We start from the raw sequence: 22,286 nt of genomic DNA, 5'->3' as shown, positions 1-22,286 counted from the left end.
ACAAACCTGGATTTTAAACAGTTCAGAAATGTCTAATATATTTAGACAGCAAAGTGTTCTTCAGTTAGGAAACCTTACCTCAACTACAAACTGGCTTAAATTGGAGGAACATAGTCACCATGACCTGGATGACAGAATTTTCACACTTACCCTTCCATTTATTCTAGCTGGTTTTTTAGGATTTTCCTCCAGAAGGTGTTTATCCATTTTTGAAGCTGTGAGGCTGATTTTATTAATAGGTTCTAATCCATGAAGACATCTTAAGAATTTATATTTCGCCCATTTATGACTAGCTTAAATAACCAGTCTCCTCCCTTTACGCAGGCAAGATCAGGTGGTTAAAACTTTGACACGTTTGGTCGGTCCAACTTGATGGATCCAAAACCAGAGGTCAGTAGAGTGTCAAAGAACGGTACTTTAGAGTAGCACTACTTCATCGTGCCTTCTTGAAAAAAAAAAAAAAGACTAAAAGTACCGAGTATCTGATCTACTTATAACCCATTACAACAGCTGATTTTATATTTTTTGAGACATCTTATTAATAGTTACAGCATGTTAGAATTGATTAAAGTAACTTTTTACTGTAATTTCCCTCAAATTCCATGAAATATTTTTTTTTAACCAAATAGCTTTGTAAAACATGCTTGTATTCATTAAGCAAAGTTACAATGAAGTAGCCAGAAAGTTTACACAAGAGTAGTGATACTTTATATTTTTACTCAAAAGTAAAAACTACAACACTGTAAAACTACTCCTAAAAATACATTTGAAAAAAAAAGCTCCACAAGTAAATTTAACCATTTACTACCCACCTCTGTCCAAAACACAGCAGAGCTGGTTCTGGAGGCTATTAACTTCCTGAAAACAGGCCCCAACCCATTGAACACAGAGGGAGTGTGTTTAAAGGCAGGGCCTGAGCTTGAAAAGGATTTCTAATGAACTCTACTAAATCTGCCAAATAAAGTGGTCAGAGGAACAGCAGGACAATGTTAACACCAGCAAAGAGGGAACAACGGATCTAAATTAATGTGTTTATTCAAGTCTTTCTGATGGGTGCAGGTAAAATTCAGAAAGGCATTGTGCAAACGGGAGCTCTAAAAAACAAGTAACTTTAACCCTAAATGTTTAATTATCTACAAAGTGGTTGACTCGCCTTGCATATTTACTTATTTCCCCAAACTCCACAGTTTGAAGTAACTATGTGGAGATGCAACTCATTAAATAATGAAGAGTATATTTGGTGTTCAATAAGCTTTCAACTTGATCTGTTAAGTATTTGGATAATTCCCTTATGGGATCACACAAAAATTTTAGTGTGATTTATCTCCCAAAGTTTATGAATTTATAAAAACATGCACACAGAGGGCAAGAAAAGAATGAGGACAACAAAAACAAGATAAAACTCCCTTTAATATGCAATGAGTCATTTTTTTTTCAAGTAACCTTTTTTCCTAATGTCTGTTGGTAACAAAACAATACTGTATACAAACACAAAATTGCTACATTAATGTAAACAAGATATAAAAATGATCATTATGGTAATAAAACAAGTATTTGCTGCAGAATTCCCCTTTTTTTTCTTTTGTGAGAGTTTGTGTTTCCTTATTCCAACCAACCTCCACCCAACTTCTGGGTTAAAATTTTAAAAACATCCAGAGAAATTATGGCAACATAACATTTCAACTTTTTTTTTTCATATTAATCCTTTTAGTCATAACACTCTGATGTTTAGTGGTTTGATGTTACAACTGGTGCTGGAGTCTCATGTACATGTCAGCCATGCATTTTTTTTTTGACACTGCATTCGTTTAGTCTATACACTGATATATTAATGTGCTAATCTCCAATTTGTCAGCAGTACATTTAAATCTTAGGAGAAGCCTGGTGGCGACTGTCTGAGAAGTTTGTCATGCAATTTGGTCATTCTGCACCTGTTTGTCTAAAAGAAAAAGAAAAAAGAAAAACAGCATGAACAGAGACTGAGGAGACTCTACTGACTGACATAACTGCTGAAGCTGATGCTCTCGTTCAAGGCATTAGTGAGACAGTTTTCGTGCTGGCATGAGGAGCAATTGAAGTGTTAAGGAGTGTAGATTTAAAAAAGAAAATAAAACAGGAGGAGGATACTGGGATTTGATTTCACAAAGTGAAGAAGGGGTGGGTGTTGCGTAACAGGCTCAAAGGATCCCCCAGCAGGACCTCTGCAGCGTTTGGGGATCTTACTGGATGCTTGTTGGATTGTTTATTTTTATTCGAGGGGCGAGAGACCTACACACAGAAGTGAAAGTGTGGCATCTGACTGATCTATGACTGGATGTGACCGGCTGGACTGGAGGATAATTCTATGATAGGATGTTGGACATAAACTCGTAGAACCTTTTGGAGTACTGCTCCGGGTTCACCGTCGAGATCTCGGCCCCTGCCTGCACAAGAAAAACAGGAGAACCTTTAAAGTCAGAACAATAACAGAACTGCAGACCAGCATGAACAAAAGTTGACGTTGCTTTAATTCCTGCAAGATCAGAAGATCCTTAAAAACAGCAGCAATTGAATACATTATACTCAATTAAGAACCTTGAAAATGATTTGTATGAAAATGCAGATCGTCTTCTGGTCTGCTGATGGAAGCACTTTTCAACCATACGGTTGATTTAGCAGCTGTGCTTAATGCAACAGCAGTGATTGATATTTTAGAAAAGCTTGATCCAATAAAACAATCTTCATAAACAAGACTGGAGAATTTAAGTTACCAATATACCCCATGTTGCATGTCTTACATCATACCTAATTATCAAAATCAAGTACATCTTTGAGGGTGAAAACTATTTTATTGTAAATAAACCCTGAAAATACATAATCATCCTACAGGACAATCATGTAGGTATACATGGTGTTTAAAAGCTGTCTCATAGAACAAGTAACATGCTTAAAAACTTTAAAAAGACATGCAGTGTATTAAATATATCAACACAAATATTTATGTAGTGAATATGATTAATCTACTGTTCACAAACAGCAAGAATATAGATTAATGGGAACCTCTCAAATCAACTAACAATGCAAAGAGGGTGTCGGCAGCGGTGTCCGTTAACCTTTTTATCGAGCCTCTGGTTTGGGTTATCAGGGAGGTTTACTGAGGATGTGGAGAACAATATATGCTGATATGCGGATAACGGTCCTCTAGCCATGGAAAATACTGAATTTTCTATCCTACTGCTTATGAACATTCTGGAAAAGTATGGGATTTTTTTCGTTTATACACTCAATGTACAAAAACCCTAATTTTGACCAAATTGTTCAAGCCATCAAAGCAATAAATGGAATCAAATTGTGTACTTTGTGCTTTTTTAACAAAAAAAAAACTTGCACAGCTCTATGAAAATTCATTTCAAGCAAATAAGAAAATCTATGATGATCTGGAGAGGTGGAGCCTATGGACAATGAAGGTAAATGTTCTCCCTAGATTATTATAAATCTTTGCAGCACTCCCAGTAGAGATCCCAACAAAACAATTTAGGGAGTCTGATCTGCAATCTTTTCCATATTTATATGCAGAAATAAAAGATAAAAGACCAAGAGTAAAATACTCAAGCCTTTGACTGGCGAGGGATAGTGGATTATTACATGTGGGCCCAGATTAGACCTTTAGAATGCTGGTGTAATCCAAACTACATAGCAGAACATTCATTGAGCTCACTATATTGAACTTCCCTAAATGATCTGTGCTTGGTTGCTCAGACAGGCCTCTGCAAGTATACAATTTCCAAAACTGAAGTGCAAGTTTTCCTTAAAGAAGTGATCCGAGGTGGTTAAAAAATATAATCTGAAAAAACAGACAGGAGTGTTGAGTTGGTCGGCATACCATCTGTGCTTTCTCATGATATTTCTAGTCCATAAATAGAGACTGAATCACTTCCTTCTGTAACATAACAAAAAACGGGCATCTGGAAAATTGCAAGGATTTATGCCAGATTTCTGAGATTGGAGGAGAGATTTTGATTTTGATATGCAGGTGCAGTTTTTTTTAGGGGGAAACCATGACCACTGACTTAGTGATGAATCCAGGGATAATGCAAGTCATAATGTATGCATAAATGCAGGGTTTATACAGGAATTAATAACTCAAATTTAATGCTTTTTAATGCTCTTAGAAATAATTTTAATGCCACCAACAAGTACCCGTCGACAGGCTGGAGCCATGTACCAAATTCCTCGTTTTCCAACCAATTTTGTGGAAACTTGGCTTTTTCCCTCCATTCTCAAGCTTCTTTTCTGAACATACAGCTTTGCGATCAACCGGAAGCAGTTCCACAAAAATATATCTTGACATAATATGTCTGACGAAATTGTTTTTCTAAACATTTTTTTTTAATAAAGCATTTTAAATGCCACAATAAAAACATTTAATGAATTTTAATGCCAATTAAGGCCTTAATTTAAAAAATAACAATTCAATGATTTTTAATGACCCGTGGAAACCCTGAAACTGGTAGTTATTAAAAAGGTATAATTGGCAAACTTTACAGAAATTTCACATCTATGAATACGTGGCCAACAGATGATATCAATTAGCAATGGGTAAAGGAAGCCTAGGATTACATCTCAGTGGAAGTTTGGTCTCGACTATGGAAAAGCACCTTTTCTACTATAGAATGGTGAGATTCCTGGAAGAACCTAATCAGGTTTTTTATTGCAGCAGAGCAGAAATCAATGGTTAAGTTGTGCACAGTTGCCATGCTGGAGGAGCTGGTTACTGTAGATTACTTTCATATCTTCTGGTCCAGTCCTAAGTTGAAGATGCTTTGGCATGCTGTTAAGCAAATAATCTGAAAGCCTGGAAACAGTATTGGACTTTTCTTTCATCTTCTTGTACCTCGTAAAAATCTCTGAAGGCCATGGTTCAAGTGACACATATTTAATGAAGATTTTTTTGATTGCAAGCAAGGCGGCAATCACCAAATGCTGGCTCCAGTTAATCCCCCCTGCAATGAGGCCCTCCTAAGCATTATTAACCTGATCCCCGAAATCGAGACCAGGACTTTTTCACTGGAGAAGGAGAAAGGAGAGAGACTCGGGGAAAAATCGAACAGTTACCTCAAAGACTCTTAACTTTTGTGAATTGGAAAATATAACTGCCTCTTTTGTCTGTAACCCTCGAGTGATGCCCGGGCGCTGCACAGTGGCAGCTCACTGCGCCCCAAAGAGGATGGCTTAGATGCAGAGTTAATTTCTCCATTGCGAGATCAATAAGTTCAATTTATTTATTTAACATTCAGAGAGAATGTTTAAAGGCTCTTCCAAAAAAGTAAAAAAAAAACAAACAACAGGACTTTGTTTTCCAAGTTTGAAGACATTTTGCTTCCCATCCAGCCAGCTTTCTCAAATCAAATGTCTGGATTAACGCTGAGTTTCCGGCTTATAGAGTGGCTCCAAATCTGGAAACTCAAAGCTAATCCGGACATTTTGAATTGAAAAAGTGAAACGTCTTCAAACTTGGAAAACAAATTTCAGCAGTTTGTTTTTGTTTCTTTTTTTTTTTACTTTTTTGGAATGACTGACCTGGGTGACTCAGAATCTTCACCAGCATATTTAAAGGCTCTTAATTTAAAAGTTTCCACAAAGTTAGTTTCTGCATCATTTTGACTGAAACAAACAACTGAACTGCTTCAGGCTATGGAAGCTTTGTTATTTGTAAAGACTATACTACTCCATTAAAGAGAAATTAAGTGCTAACATCAAGCTAGAGGCTAATTTACTTTTGCATCATCTGCAGCCTGAGGTAATGGAGAAGGAATGTTTAATGCATGTAACATTCTGTCTGCATGTTGTGCAGCTAGAAAAATATGTATCTGACCAAAAAAGGGACATAAAATGTCAATAATGCTTGGATAAAAAAAAAAAAAACACCAACACAAAAAATCCAAGTGAATGGTCAACACTTATATAGTGTCTTTCAAGTCAGAGGACTTGACCAAAGAGCTTTACACTACATTCACGTGCATACTCACACACAAAGCATGGCAAAATATATAGTAGCCACAGATGCCCTGGGGCTCACTGACACCGGGCCCTCTGACCACCATCAGTAGGCAATGCAGGTGAAGTGCATTGTCCAAGGACACAACGACACTGAAAGCCAGAGCTGGGGCTTGAACTAACAACCCTCAGGGCAAACTCCTTCATCCAATGTAACAAACGTTTCAGCCCAAAGCAAGATGTTTAAAAAAAAAAAGATTTCCTCATGATAAATTCTTTAAAATCAAATCCTTTCCAGTTTTCCTGAAGCGATAGCCTGAAATAATGTCTGACCAAAACAATAAGTGGTTTCAGAAAGTGTTCATGCTGTAGGCTAAACTACTTTGCTTTTGGCACATGAACTACATTCAACCCCTTTTATTACACCATCTTTGGTCCAGGCATGTGACAGAGCTGCACTGCAAGCAGTACCTGCTCATCAGGTTGACATTAAACACTGTGGAGATGGGGAACTGTTTCCATCCTCTGATTAATCGTCCCTATGTTATTATTTTACAAACTTTTAATCAGTCCCTTTGGACTGAAGTACACAGAGAGACCATAAAATCAACCCTCCAAATAGCTTGAGAAAAGTCATAATCCTCCAATTTACAATCCTTTAACCGTTTTTGTTTCTAACCAGCTCTATCCAGTCTGCTGTTGACACCACAAATCAAGAAGAAAGCCTGAGGATTCAAAAACTGAACGATTAATAAATCCAAAACTATTATTGGAGTATTATTTAGTATTAAATGAGATGTTTATAGATGACTCATCTAATGTGTAACCTCTTTTTAACATGACACTGTGTTTGTGAATACTCTGTCACTTGAACTGGCCTTTCAAATGGTTGAAATACATTTAGAGATGCTGCTACGAGTTTCATTTATAAATTCTACATTGTACTGAATGGAAAAATTTACAGGCGATGAAAAAAAAACAATAAATAAATAACTCAAGCAGCCTAAACATAAAAGATGATTACTTTGCTGCTGGCTCAAATTCACAGTCACCAGTAATGTGATATTGTTATTACACTATACTTTAGGTCTGCACTCGGCAAAAAGCTGCTGCACTATTAATGCTAATTGATTATATATATATATATATATGTGTGTGTGTGTGTGTGTAAAATCTAGAAACTAAAAGAATTATCCAGACTAGAATACTAAAAACATTTCAACCCTGCAGCATTTTGACTTTTAACTGGACCAGATAATCCTTCATTACTGGTAATCCACCCAACCTAGTTTCTATAAATATATTTTACTAGAGCAGCTTAACAAACTTTAAAGAAGCCGCATTAGTGAACAAATCATTTGATTGGAGGAGGGAGTGCATCCCTAATACTGCAATTGCAAATTTGAAGAAAATAAAGGAAAACTATTTTATTTTTGTCGAAAAAAAAAAAACAAAAAACAACAGGCTGGTTCCCATACACACAGAGGAAATAAAAAGCTATACTACAATACAAGTAACATCATATCAGGGGTGCCAGGACTTTAGTCCACGACTGTTTCTCAGAGTTTATAGGTTTACCATCTATAAACCACCCTGTAATAAATTATAGTTAAGTTCATAAGAAGGAAATTATTCATATAATTAAATTTATTGAGAAGTTCAGACTATTTCCTCCAGGCAGGTAAGCTAGCTCATTTAAAACGTATGAACTTTTTAAACCTTCCTCTTTAGAGAACTGAAATCGATAGGAAATTGTCACAATGCCCAACCCGAGTTCTGAACACTCACATTTACATGTCTGCCTGTCAAAATATTAAAAAACCAAACCCGTCCGGCAGGCCTTCATTAACCAAGTGTACCAGCTGCATAACAAATTCAGCATTTAGTTAAGGTTGATTGCTTCAGGTTCCCTTCTAATCCACAATGACCTGCGTTTATAACAGCAGATAATTCAAAGAATGATTCCAAGTACAGTAACTCTGTGAAACCCACTGGTCTTATTTCAAAGTCCATAAAAAGAACGAGCATTTCAATACTCACCCCATGTTTCACAGTTTTGGCAGCATGTGCAGCTTTTTTCTTAGCATCATAGTGCGTGAGGATGTCAATAATAGCCATAAAGTAAACCTCCTTCTTCACAGCACCTGGAAAAATAAAATAAATAAAATCACTTTATGTTTCACTAGTATCCAACAAAACAGCTGATAATACTGGAGACAACCACAAATGTTCCAGCTCTTGGTGCTGACAACCTGATAAGATGATTGACTTGGTTTTACTCAGTAGGTTGGAAAAGTGTTTATATCTTTTGAACTTTCAGATTTTGAGTCATCACAACCTTAATTTATTTTGGTGGCATTATGTGGTTATTTAAAACTCCTCTGGGTTTAGGTCTGGGCTATAACTTCACCTTCCTAATCATTAGCTGCTCTGTTATCAGCCCCTCAAATCCTTTAACCTGAGCTCATTCTAGTATAGTTTTCTATCAGTGCTGGATTTCTCCTTGCCTCTATTCTATAAATTTGTGGAGTATAACGCCTGATGAATTCTCCCACCTGAGCGGTGCATCTCTGCAGCTCCTGCAGACCTACCAGAGGCAGGGCTCGATGTTAAGCGTCGCCCGATCTCCCAAGGCAAGTTTTTATTGTTGGGAGAGTACAAATTTCATTGCATTTGCAAGTGCAATGATCACAAAAAAAAATGTATCACTTAAAATTACTTTAAAATCACAGACATTCGATGAAAACGACCCAGAAGCGCTGCCGGCGCCATTTTTGTTGTTTTGTACACATTCTCGCGTGATTTGAAAAAGCCAGGTGATTTTCCGCCAGATGGCGTGATTTTTGTCCACCTAGCGGTCATTTTGATGTAGTTGCCAACATGACAAACGGCTGCATTTATTTTGTCAGGGAAAACTAATCCTGAGTCAGTTAAAAGTCAGAGAATTCTGAAATTATGTCAGACTGTGGAAACCCTGTATAAAATAACTATGTATAATGATTCTGTAGAAAAGTCAGATTACATTAATAGTATCATCTTGTATAAACATACCGTGGCTCTAAAATAAAAGTTATTCATTTGTGAAATTGACTTCTGTCTTGTGATTTATGTTAAGTTTTAAACCTGTCATGTTTTTTTTTTTGATTTTTAACATTACAATTTATATTTTTCCAAGCACACAACAGTTTGAAGCAAAGTTTAGTTTGAAAAGAATGTGCAGGAAGGACTGAAAAGCATGTTAACACGGTAATAGAGGCTTGAGTTCATTATCTGACGCATGCATATACACACTAGGAACCTGTAAACATAAAAAATACTGAATTACAAAAAACATTTAAAAAAACAAACATGTCTCATTGATATATATATATACAAAAATTAATATTAGGAACTATATTTAGTATTAAACATTATACTGGGCAAGTAAAAATTGTTTCTGGGCAAATGAAATGTGAAAGTCACTTGGTGGTAAAAATGGTAAAAATCCTTAACGTCAACCCTGGAGAGGCCTCTTTACTTCCAATGAAGCCATATTTTTTTTATTTCTTGTGATAACAGAACACAGTTCTGTGAGGGTAATGTTCTATACCCAAACCCTGCTCTCAGCGTTTCCACAGCTTCCTCGCAGCTGTTGAGTAGTAAGCATAATAGTGAGGCAGTAAAAGGTGCAGGATGGCGGACCTGGAGGAGTTTGAGACTTTTGGTCTATATACTGCAGATGCTCTTAATCACTTAAAAACCCTTTGACAGCTTCACAGAGCAGCCATGTTTATACTGAGATAAGTTAAGAGTTTCTTTCAGTGAGTCTTAATTAGCTGCACTTAATCTTATTTTGAGGCGTTGGTGTGAAGGTGGCTGAGAACCTAATTGTAAAACTCACTTCAAAGTTATTCTTTACTCTGTTTAAGGAAGTTAAAATTAATTGCATGTAAATTTGTCGCTGTAGAAAGACAAAATCAGAATTCAAGCAGCATTAATGTATTTGCAACTTGGACCTTTAGTCAAATTCAATTCTTTCATTTGTGTTTTTATGTTTCTAATTTAAAATAAAATTGCTCACTATCATGGCTCTTGATTGCGTAAACATCAACAGAGGGGTCGAACTCCCCGGGGCCGAAGAATCCCCCGTAGTTGAGAGGGTTTCCAGGACTGTCAGGAGGCGTGCCGAAAGAACCAGTCAGCACGCCCCGACCCATTTCATCGTTCTCAAATTCCTCCTCGTCCCCGCCACCCTCTACGTCCATCTCCTCCTGCTCCGCCCGCTCTATGTCATGGATGCCCACCAGCAGACTGTAGTCCATGATCTTCAGGGTGGCCAAGAACTAAAACACACATACAGAGAGGCCTCATTATTCTATAAAAATAGAATTCAGAGAAAAGTCTTTGGCACTTTAAAGAAATAAAAACTGAATCACGGAGGTAGACTAACAAATAAGCAGAGGTAACGTCCCAATAAACCAAAGTTTCTCTACCTCAACATCCCGTTTTAGCTTCTCCAAAAAGTACTTCTTGTTATCGTCTCCTATCTGCAGCTTGTGCCCTTCATTCAGGAAGTCATTGTCTTTAAAAGTAGGAAGCTCTTTAGCCTGAAGAGAGAGATGCATTATATCAGATTTCTATCAGCCATGCTTACATCACATCAGGTAACTAAACATCTAGAGAAGCTTTGAGCAAACAAACACTTTAAAACAAGCCTCAGGATGTTATGAAAGATATATTTAAATGAGGCCGTTGCACAAGGTACCAACACAGTGTATCTGCTTTCATTCTGCTTAGAACTACTTAATTTAGCTGTCATTTGACAAGTTTGCTGCTGGGGTCATCCGAGGGGGGTTATTTTTGGTCCCTTCGTGACGGCAGCCCGTCAGCACAAAGAAATGAGGCTTACCTTTTCCTTGTCACTGGCTTCCCTTGCAACTGTAGAACCCTAAAAATCAGGATAAAAACAAAAAAAACAAAAACAGAAAAAGAGGATTTAAACAAACAAACCTAATCAGAAGAACCTTTAATAAGACAATCTGTATGTAAGCATAGGAGGTAATGTAAATAAAGGGATATGAGACTGGTGTGGCACTGTTAAGACCATGGCTAGCATTAATGCTCAGCATAAACTGAGATCTAACAGCTTTCAGCAACGACCTAGACTTCTAGTCTCCTGTAAATTGGGTTATCACCAAACTGTGCTGCTGAATTAAAAATCTTCACAAGGCACCATAAAGAAAAGCTCCATAAGGTGAAGGATAAAAAGAGAAAATATCCTGGAGCAGTTAGATTTGGTTCATCACTTCAAAACAGATACAGTGGTGAGGTGAACATCCTTTTTTTAAAATTACAGTTCTGATTCTCTTTTCACAAGAGGCAAAACAATCCAGTTAATTAGATTAACATCTTTCGACAGCACAATTCATTTTTACTGCAAATTGCAAGGGTGCAAGTCACTTCTCAAGTTCCTTAAGTGTTTTTTTTTTATATATATATTGACAGATGGGCTCCTGTAGGGACAAATGACTGGACAACTGATGGAAAAAAACAGGTAATATAATAAATGCTGAAAGTATGGCTGAGCAGACAAGTGGATGGATTAACAAAAAAGCAGGTGGGCGAAAGGATGGATGGATTTTAGACGGACTGAGAAGATGACCATGGTACAGTATATTACACTTTTTATTTTACCTTCAGGTCATATTTGCGGTGCACAGTGAGACGATGGCTGAAAACGTTCCGGGTCACCACCATGTACGTCTCTACGCCGTCCACCGTTAGCCTGTACATTCCCAGGAACTGGGGGAGCAGCGTGTTGCCATGACACTCCACTATGAACTGGAACCAAGGAGAGGAGACGAGCGATGTAACGAGGAGTGTGGGAGTGATAGAAAAAAAAAAACGGGAGGCATAAAAAAAAAAAAAATCACTTCCAACACTGATTAAAGCTCAGCACAGAGCTGCTTTACTGTCCTTTTATGTTCCACAGCAGTGCATCGTTTACATCAGTGTTTAAAGTTAGCTCAGAAGAAAGGGAGATAAAGTTAAGCCTGTGATTCAAACAAAAACGACAGTTCTACCTGATGATATTTCTTTAGAATGTTGTGCATCTCAGCAATGTCCTCACTGGATACTGTTTTGATTACGAAGCGATGGTCGTAGCTTGTCAGGAAGCGGTTACCGAAGCGGCCCTGGGAGTCACTGTTAAGAGGGGCGCTCCTGGTCAGAGAGTTCTGAGACACACCACAAAAAAAAAAAAAAAAGAAATCACTTTTTACCAGCTAATGCAGAATTTAATTTCCTCTACTGATGTTTGCTGACTTAGTGAAAAAGTGTTTCACCTGGTAGTCCTGGTCGTCGATGGCGAAACGCTCCCTCAGGTTTCGGAACACCATGGGACAGTACTCTTTAAACTTAAAGCGACTCGGTAGATTTTCTCTGACGAGAGACACAGATGAACGGTGAATGGCACAAAGTTCTGAGCACCAGTTGGAGGAAAAATAACAAAACACACTATTTCTATTAGCTTTATCCATCAATAAAACACTGCAGTATTGATGCTAGAATAGTATAAATAACAATAAAACACTCCAAACACTAAACTAGGCATTATCAATCTCAGGTTGAAAGTTTTAAGTTTGATATATAACACATAATAGGACTTTAAAAACTTTGTTTTGTGCAGGTAGCTTACTCTGGTTGTGTAAAGGCTTTCTGATTAAATTATGATGCCCTGTTGACACATATTTTATTTAATTTCAGTGTTTTACTCTAGATTTGTAGGTGATGTTAGTAAACCTAAGTGTTTTCAGTAAAGACACATATTGATATATTAGCCGGCCAATACGTGCACACGTTTGCTGATTTGAAATCACAAACGCCTGCATTGCTGCCACTGTCATTTCCTAACCATTAATAATAAAATATAAATAAATATAAATGTTAATTTTACTTAAATTGTGACTCGTTTCACATTTTTCATCACTATGTAAATGTAATTATAGTAACAGACGCATGCCATTTGAGTTGTTGAGTTAGCATAGCATTAGCCCTCCACCAACTTAAATTGCTGCAGCTGAAGTAACAGTTGTCAACAGGACAACAAATGTCTAAATCAGTTCAACCCAGAGTTGCCAAATATTCTGCAGCAGAATGTCTAGTTTGAACAAAATATCTGTTGCTTTCAAGGAAAAAAACAAAGAGGCTCCAACATCCAAAGTAACTATGATAATATAGATGGTATAGATGCTGATGTGGTGTATTTACACATTTCCATTGTGTTGGTTTTTTTCTTCTTGTTTAGCATTGAATACCGATTCTGTATCACAACAAACCTAATGTCAGATTGACATCAGGATTAAAAAAAGATTTTAAAAGTAAAAATTTACTTCTAAAGTATTTTGGGGTATTTTGAATGGCTAAAAATAAGATTAGTACAAGTATTCACAATATCCAGACCCAGGTATACTGAGAAATTAGGACAAATGCTCGTCAGGGAAGATCTCTTGCCCAGAGAAAAAAACAAGGTTCCTATAAAATCCTCTGTGTTACTGTAATTTTAAACCAGATTAAAAGAAGCATTTCCTGCAGTCATTGCAAGAACACGAACAGACAAAACGAAAGTCCAGAATGATTTAACAGGATGTTGAAAAACCACTGATCAGCATCATGAAAGGCTCGACTAAAAACTAATTTAGCAGACTGAGGTAATTATATCAATCATCCTTCAGGATACGTCATCTAGTGCTGTAGACCAAAGGGACGTCTCAATTCAAACAAGTCTTTTATATTTCAGTTTTGCTGTTTTAAAACTTTTCACAGCATGTGAACTGATGTACCTACTTGTTAAATAGGTGGTTGTCCACTTTGATCTTACTGTAGGCTTTAAAGTCGTCTGGCATCAGCATCACGGGTACAGGCACATTACTTAACTCATTAATCTAAAAGGAGGATGAGAAGAAAGACAAAGGAGGTCAGAAAAGTAGAGTTTAAGCAGTAGATGTCCATGCGAACGATGCACAAAGAGGTTACATGATCCAAAGGCCTTGGCAACCATGTATTAGGGTAACTAGTGTGCACAATGTGTCACCATATCCTTACTACAATTGTGAGTGTACTGCAGTGATGCCTGTCTGCCCCCTCATCAACCAACAGAAACATGTTTTGTTCTGTCTGGATTAGGTACTACTAACAATGCACTGGAAAAACGACCTAGAATTAAGTCAAAATTTCTTAAATTAAGTGTATTTACCCTTAATTTGAGTAGGTAAATGAGATGATTTGCCGATGGAATTAGTATTTTTACTCTTAAAATAAGATATTTAGATATAATACACTTGAAATAAGACAATGCAATTGTGTTTTCTTATTTTAAATGTAAATTGTCTTGTTCCATTAGCATAATGTCACTTTTACCTCCTCAATCCAAGAACAAATGTACTTATTTTAAGGAGAAAATTACTTATCTAGATTTTTATTTTTTCCAGTGTGTTTATGTATCTGCTGATCAACTCAGCAAGCTATACTCCTCAGAAATCTCACAGTCCTGAATTGTGGTAAAATAACATGAAAGCTGGAAAGTTAGGAACACCATATCTTTTCAGAGGATGACTACAGACCGTGGAAGAGCAGGCAGCCTGATTAATTCAGAAATTAAATGCAACTCCATATACCCAGGCTATAAAGAGCAGGACAGGAGAAAGCTACAGGGTTCTCCCCAAAGCATTTTGACGTCAGCCGTTAAAAGTTATGCTTTAATTAGGGCCTCACCCTGACTCTCAAAGAGCATAATGGCAGCAGAAACTGATTTTGAACACATTTACATGATTATTTGCACAAACCTGTGAGAAACTTGTCTGTTGGTGGACCACGAATCAGCACTTTCACATTTACACTAGCACTTGTTTTGCTAATCTAGGTTCAGTGTTTCTCCTACCAATTTACCAGCAAGGCGCCTGCCAATCAGAAGCCTGCTCACTTGGCGTCCTATATACTCTGTGACCTACGCAGATCCTTGCCGACTCCTGTGCACTCACATGAAGGGGACCATGTATACTCCCACCCACAGACATGAAGGTTTAAAAGGAGTGGTGATGAAAGGGAGGTTAGGAAGGTAGCGGGTGGCTCAGTAAAGTGTAGGGGAATATGAACTGCCCAATGTTAAAGAAATATCAATTCAATAAAACAAATTTTAACTTCTTTACAGGTTTAGTAATTGTAACTACAATATAGAGGCTATAGCTAACAGAGCAACCCACTCAGAGCAGTAAATGTACAAAACTCTAAAAAAACAACAAAAAAACATTGAGACATTCTGTCTTAAAGATGAGAAACCATCAATATGCTCTATCCAGAACTCCTCAAGTGAAATAGTTCAAGTTTTACCTTCTTTAAATTCTGTTGGGGAAAAAAATCTTTTGCAATCCGATTGAAAAATGAATGACAGATTAATCGATTAGCAAAATATTCATTAGTTACAGCCCTATTAAAAAGCTTAAACTAAAACATTCTATATTTTTATAACCCTGACTGATATATTTTAGCAGTAGTAGAAATATTTTTTGCTTTTCTTTTTTGTTTACATTTTTTTAATGCAAATATTATTGCTAATGACGACCCATGGCTAACAGTGACAGTTGTTTAAAGATTATTGCTAAGATTTTAACCCAAACAAACAGACAGAACAATGATTAAAGTTTAGCATGGTTTGTAGGAGCTGTCAGCATAATCAGTTAAATGGCCTCGGGGGTTTTGCAGCACTGCTTTGATTCTGCCCAAAAAAAAGCATGGCTCAAAACTAATGCTGTTCAAGTGGCGAACTTCGATCCTATCTGCAGAAACACATGGAGGAACTTCAGACAGCCTACAAGATTCCTGCAACTAACAAAAAACAGCATGCTTTCAAACACAAAAAGGACAGCACTAAATGCCAGGGCGGCTGTTTGGCAAATTATCTTGTAGCAGGAAGTAAATAATCAGCACTACCACATTCATTTTACTGTTTTTATTTCTATTCCCCATCCCTGCTAGGCAACAATTATACATGCAGGCAACTTCAGACTGAAAGGGGACAGCTTTGATGAGAAGGCTGCTAGATGTTTTAAATCGGCCCAACACCCACACCTCAAATCATCAGGCCTGTGTGCTGCACCCACACACCCCAAGTTCAACTGCTGAATACTAAAGATGCTGCAGTAATAAACATCCCCTTCACTGCCTCTTTAGTCCCCAAACAGAAAGTTTTATTCCTCCAATTCTTTATCTTAACTTTACAGTCTACAGTTTTTTTTTTTTTGGTCCTGGCACAATGAACAGTGAAATGGCAGTCTTAGCAACACTAAAGCACAGCCGACTAAAATAAAAAAAATACTTGCATATGTAATACAATAAAAAAAAAAAATAAACTTGATCCAAGAAACTCATGTAAATGTCAGAGAGATGTTAGATACAAATTTGGTTGTATATATCAGGAAAAATGGATCATTGAAAATGTGCATATATGGATCTAAGAAAACAAAAAAACAAAAAATAAAACTGTTGCTTGCTTTCACTAAATCCTCCTTACAATCACAGCACATCTAGATCACTTTAACCATTTATAAGGTATACATTCGACACCAGTTCCTGCTTTCTAGACACTTAAAAGGTTAAATAAATAATGAATACAAACTAAGCCTAGTGCCTAACAGGATGACACGCAAAGATTTCTCCAAATCAGTGTAGGATGGCCCTAATTATAAAAACTTACCCTAATTATACAAAGAGAACACTTTTTCTAAAAGGTCCGTCTCTAATCTTTTCATTTAAAAGTATAGAGAAAGATCTTTTATTTTCCGGGTGGATCATCTAAATAAGTGGTCCTCCTAACTGTCAATCATTCTGGTGATATGTTTACGTAAAGCCGTGTTACATGCTCATCCGTTTGCTATCTTTTTCTGTGCATGTGCACTTATCATATATCTGTTATGAGCTACGTTTTCAGTGATTGAAGCTCACAGCATTATGGGGGCTGTCGCTACCTGACAGCGGCGACTAATAACAAAGATGCCGCAGGCGCTGCATAGTGGAGGAGGAGTTATGTGACCAACGGAGCAAAAAGCAGTGATCATCTGTCCAAACGGTCAGTTAACTGAGTTTGCTATAAAGTCCATAGTATAGAGAATCTTAAACACATTTTCAATGAACAAAATACATAAAGACAGATAGGGAGTCCTGTTTCATATATTCAGCACAAATACTGAGCTCTAATTTGGTGACTTGTTTTCATTCAATACAGAAATGTATTGTTTATTACAATGTTTTTAACTGTCAATAAAAATAACATAACTCTGCCATACTGATTAGTACTATAGGTTGATATATGGACAGTTAGTCAGGGTGTCTGCTCATCTGAGTTTGCAGTAGTCAGCCTCTTAGCAGACATGTTGTGTGCAGTGTGCCAACTTTGGTTTCAAAAATGTGTTATCTTCATAAGAACTAAGGTAACATGTACTTTAGTTTCCACTTTATAACCGTCTAAGTATTTTACAAGCTATAATATTTCCTAAAACGTCTAAATGTGTCAGTCTTGCGAGCGTGTGAAAAGTGCAGCAGCCTTTTTTCCAGCCACTTGAAAGGCTGCTCAATATAGACATCGAACTGTAAGAGACAGAACTTTAAAACAAAAAATGTTAAAATTTATAACACTGTAACTTGTTAAAAATATTTCTAAAACTTTATACTAACCCACCTCTTCTTGCACTACCTTTGTACTTTATTTTTGCCATTTTTTTCTCTCAATTGCATGTCTTTAAGTCATTTTATTTTTAGCTCACCTATTTGTCATGAATCCCACAGCCAATAATTTCTACTTGATGTTTTTTTTTTTTTTTTACTTTTTTCTCCTCTGCAGCTGATCTTCAAACACAGATGGCCACTCATACTGAGCCCGTTCCTGTCTGAGCTTTCTTTCCCATCAAATTAAGTTTGTTTTTTAATTCCCACGTTTGTCTAAGATGAATAATGGCTGCATAAAGCTCAATGGGCTTTCCTTAGAGAAACATGTTATATGTATTAAACCTTAAATTTACATTATAATATGTAATCAGAGTTGAGTCTTTTTTGTTTAAAAAGAGATTTGATGTGAACTGGCACATTTATTTATTCTATTTTATTTAAGGATTGAGATGAACATTGCTCGCTGTTTTTTTTTAGCTCTTGCCAAGTCTCCTCTGTAATCCCTTCATGTCAAAAAGGCATCTTTTCCATGCATTTATCGAACTGTGGACGAGTTCAACAGTTAGTACACACAAGGGGGTATCCCTTCTGCTTGTGCCACACATCCATCCATCCTTCTGCCACCCCTGGATGGCACAACCTGCCCAATATTTAATAGCCAAAAGCAGCATCAGCCAAAGGAGAATGTGAAGGATTTTCTGCTCTAATTATAGTCAGATGATGTAATGGAATAAAGCGCAGAGAAGAGAAAGAGTAGAAACCCAGGAGCGGTAAATACGAGCTTAGAACAGGTTTGTTTTGAAATCTGTGTAACCAGCTGCTCCAGCTGCCTGTCCCTGCCCCTCCCACCTCACCATGCCTGCACCACAGCAGCAGCACATCACGACTCTCCAACCAAGAAACAAATACTTTACAATCCAAAATAATCTATGATGACAGAATAATCCCCACTAAGAGAGAGAGAAAAAAAAAACATCTATGGCAGGGATGCAGATTTTTGCAGAAGCATAAGATATACTGTGTGTATTTGGAGTTTAATTCTTCTGAACTGGTTGTAATTAACCTCTAATGAGGTTTATGCATTCATGTTTTTTAATAAATAAAAAATATGTGGTGAATATGGCCTAAAAAGTCTGCTCATAAGTACACAAATATGAATCGTTGCAAAAAGCACAGCATCCCACCCCAGAACAAGCCTTTCCATTTGACTCTAGTAGAAAATCAGCTGAATTTAAGGAAATTATTATTATTATATTGCAATTTCGTGCTTTTAAGCGTGAACGCTCGTTTGACAGAAGGGGGCGGCTAGCTGAGGAGGTGCAGCTAAAATAAAAACACAGGGAGGGAGAGAAGCAGCGGTGATGTACTCACCGTGTGATTGACGCCCCACATTAACACGCTCAGAATGGGCTCGCTGGCTCGAAACAGCTTCACTTTCTGTCCTATAAAATGCTTCTTTTTCGTCTTGGTTTTGCTGGCGCTGACGGCCGCCGCGCTGGTGCAGTTGGATGACATGATGATGATGATGATGCCGTCTCCGGCTGGCTCTTCGATTCACGCAACAAAAAAAAAAATTTACAAGAAAAAGAAACCCGCAAAAGTCAACGACGTGTAAACTGAAATCTATAAGTGCATCATGGTGGTCTTCCAACTCCCGTTGAGTCCGTGTTAACGCAGCAGGACAGAGTGTGTGTGTGTGTATGTGTGTGTTGGTTGGGAGTCAGTCAGCGGCGGAGCATTTTGCGCCGTCACCACCCTTCCTCCTCCCGAGCAGGCCGCGGCGGAGTCCAGCGAGGAGCAAGCTAGCCGGCCATCGGGCTACAGCGCCACCGCAGCCGTTCACAAAAAAAAACAGCCAGCAGCGATGAAATGTCGCTGGGCAGCACCTCTTCTTCCTCCCTGGAAGTCTAAAGTATGAAACTGTCGCTCTGCTGTATTATTTGACAGTGAATAATCTCCTCATGATGAGCTGGAGACGGTTGTCAACCGCCCTATGCCAAGCAAAGCGATACGTTTGGGGGTGTCCTCAAGATGGCGGCTGCACCCCGCCCCCTGCAGGCCTAGAAGGGAACTGCAGGGGTTCCCATTTTTTTTTCCATCTACAAAAGATGACTGGTACGGAAGAGGATTAGGGCCACTGAAAAAATAAAAAAGTTAAGTGATTTTTAAATATTATTTCAGTACAATATGAGAAAAAGTCAGAGATCTAAGTCAGAATTCTGAGATTAAAGTCAGAATTCTGAGAAAAAAAAATCAGAATTCTGAGAAAAGTCAGAATTCTGAGATTAAAGTAAGAATTCTGACTTTTTCCCCATATTAAACTGAAATAAAACTTAAAAATCAGTAAAAAAAAATTTTCCAGTGGCCCTAATCCTCTTCCGCTCTGGAATCCAACAGAAAATAAAAGGAAAATAAAAGCAAATGAAGATACAAAAAACATGGTAAAGCAGGTAGTAAAAAAAATTATACAGCTGGATTGCAATTTTAAACTTATGATACTTTAACAGTTTAACAGGTTTGTGGATTTTAAATTTGACTTCAAAGAACTCTGGTTTCAAGCTCCTTTATAGTCTCCTCGGAGTTTATTCCAGATCAGTGGATGGTAGGAACTAAATGGGGAACTAAATTGGGAGTTGTGGCCTAGTGGTTAGGGCATAGAGCTTGGAATTCTGACAACCTGACAACAGATCTGTTATGTATTGAGGTGCTGATCCATTCGGTGATTTATAGTCTAGGATTTTAAGGTCTATTCTCTGAGTTACAGGGAGCCAATTTAAGGACTTCAGAACTGGGGTGATATACTCTACTTTCTTAGTTCTAGACTGAGAACACAGACAGCACCACTTTTGATCAGCTGCAGCTTTCTGACAGACTTTTTAGGCAAATCTATGAAGACACTGTTGCAGTACTCAATTCTACTAAAGATACATTTAGATTTATATTCAGTAATTGCCGTTATGTGCCTCTGAGGGTTCAGGTCTGAGTCCATTATAACACCAAGCTTTCAGCCATAATCAATGGTTTCTAGCTGTAGTATCTGAAGCTGTGAGCTAACCCTGGATCTCTCCTGCTTTGGTCCAAATGTGCTACTAGCTACTGCGAACCCCTTTGCAAGATCACAAAAACACTTGATGTAAGATTTTAAGAGTTCATTTGATAAAAACGTTTTGCTGTCCCATTTGTTCTGTCAGCGTATATCATCATAATAAATTAATTTTGTTGTACACTGCAAAAACTGATCCAAAATTGTAACATTTCTTAAACTGTGCAGGAAAATAAGGTGGTCCTCCATAGGATTTTGATTTTGAATATAAATCATCTCATCCGTTGGTAAATTTTCTTACCTACCTGCTGAAATCAGGGAAAATTACAGTTATTTCAAGAAAAAAATATTTCCATTTTTGTAGTGAATGCTTACAGTATAGGAGCTGTAAGATGGGGCCAGGACCAGTTCTACAGGGGTAGGGCCCCAGTCTAGAGCTGTCTATGAAATACATTAATTTAGCGGTAGTTACTACACAAATAACAAACAGAAACTTGTTATATCCTCCTGGTGAATGAATTAATTTTTTCATTTGCATGTAGAATACATGCATGCAAGCAAATGAAATGAGTATTTTTAAATAAGTTACCAGTAGCAATATCAAAAGCTATTTCAGCTATTTTAAAAAGAGCTGATATGAAATGGCTCCATTCACACTTCCATTGTTTAAGTTTATTAACAAATCTATCTGGAATATCTCTTTTCTGTTTAAATGTTTCAAAAAAAGGTTGAACAGAGAGGTACTTTTCTCTGAATGTTTAGGTCCCCTCTTTCATCCATTTTGCTGGCTCCTTAACAGAGCCAGCTGTGGAGATAATATACCATTGCCTTTTCTAACAGAGAGTTTTTATGGATCAGAGCTTCTACAGTATCTTCTGTCCTCTTAAACTCACAGTCAGTATCGCCAGGCTGCTCACCCTGAGCCTGGTTCTTTACAATTAAAAGGAAGTTTATACTCTCCACTGTCGCTCCATGCATGCTCGGTGTGAGGGATTGTTGTAGAGTCAACAAAAAAAATGCGATTGCATGTCTCCTGTAACCACACCTCATTTAGGACAAGCGAATCCTGCAAGACAATGAATCAATGCAGTCATCTGGCTTTTCTTAGTTAGAAACTTTGAACCAGTCTGATGGTATGATCTGATTGAAATGTCTTTGTTAAGTGCCTTAAGATGACAGGTGATATGAATTGTTTTTATATACTGTATGTATATAATAAACAATGACTTGAAATTGTATTTAATAGTCACTATTAAACTTGAGGAACAATTCTTGGTTAGGCTTTCATATATATATAGTAAGAGCAACAATTTAAAAGTTCCGAAACTGAAAATTGAAATAAAAATACTGGAAAAGGAAACCAAAATTCCCATCATGCGTAATGAACAGGATTGACGTAAAGAAAAAAAAGTTTGCCATTGAAGAAATGAAGCAAAATGTGGCATGCTTTCCTATTTTTGAGAACACAAGACCACAATACACTGATATTTATATTTATAGATGTTAGATAGATGCCTTTCAGTGCATTACAAATATAGGGCCCAAAATATCAATGCATGAAAAAATAATT

General features: G+C 37.3%; 1 protein-coding gene across 1 annotated transcript; it reads right to left on the bottom strand.

Moving 5' to 3' along the window:
* Window positions 1–1,784: 1,784 nt before the first annotated feature.
* pip4k2b (phosphatidylinositol-5-phosphate 4-kinase, type II, beta) lies at window positions 1,785–19,706 on the bottom strand. Its single transcript, XM_015375836.1, has 10 exons — window positions 19,045–19,706; window positions 13,801–13,898; window positions 12,300–12,396; window positions 12,039–12,191; window positions 11,650–11,796; window positions 10,865–10,903; window positions 10,449–10,562; window positions 10,037–10,298; window positions 8,017–8,120; window positions 1,785–2,423 (listed from the first exon to the last, which is right to left on the bottom strand). Exons 1-10 carry the CDS (start codon window positions 19,186–19,188, stop codon window positions 2,343–2,345), a joined length of 1,239 nt encoding a protein of 412 aa, XP_015231322.1. The 5' UTR covers window positions 19,189–19,706; the 3' UTR covers window positions 1,785–2,342.
* Window positions 19,707–22,286: the final 2,580 nt, after the last annotated feature.

Source organism: Cyprinodon variegatus, unplaced genomic scaffold, assembly GCF_000732505.1.
Source record: "Cyprinodon variegatus isolate N-32 unplaced genomic scaffold, C_variegatus-1.0 Scaffold126, whole genome shotgun sequence".
Classification (NCBI taxonomy): domain Eukaryota; kingdom Metazoa; phylum Chordata; class Actinopteri; order Cyprinodontiformes; family Cyprinodontidae; genus Cyprinodon; species Cyprinodon variegatus.
The sequence above is the reverse complement of the archived record's forward strand: the minus strand, read 5'-3'. Positions and strand labels throughout refer to the sequence as shown.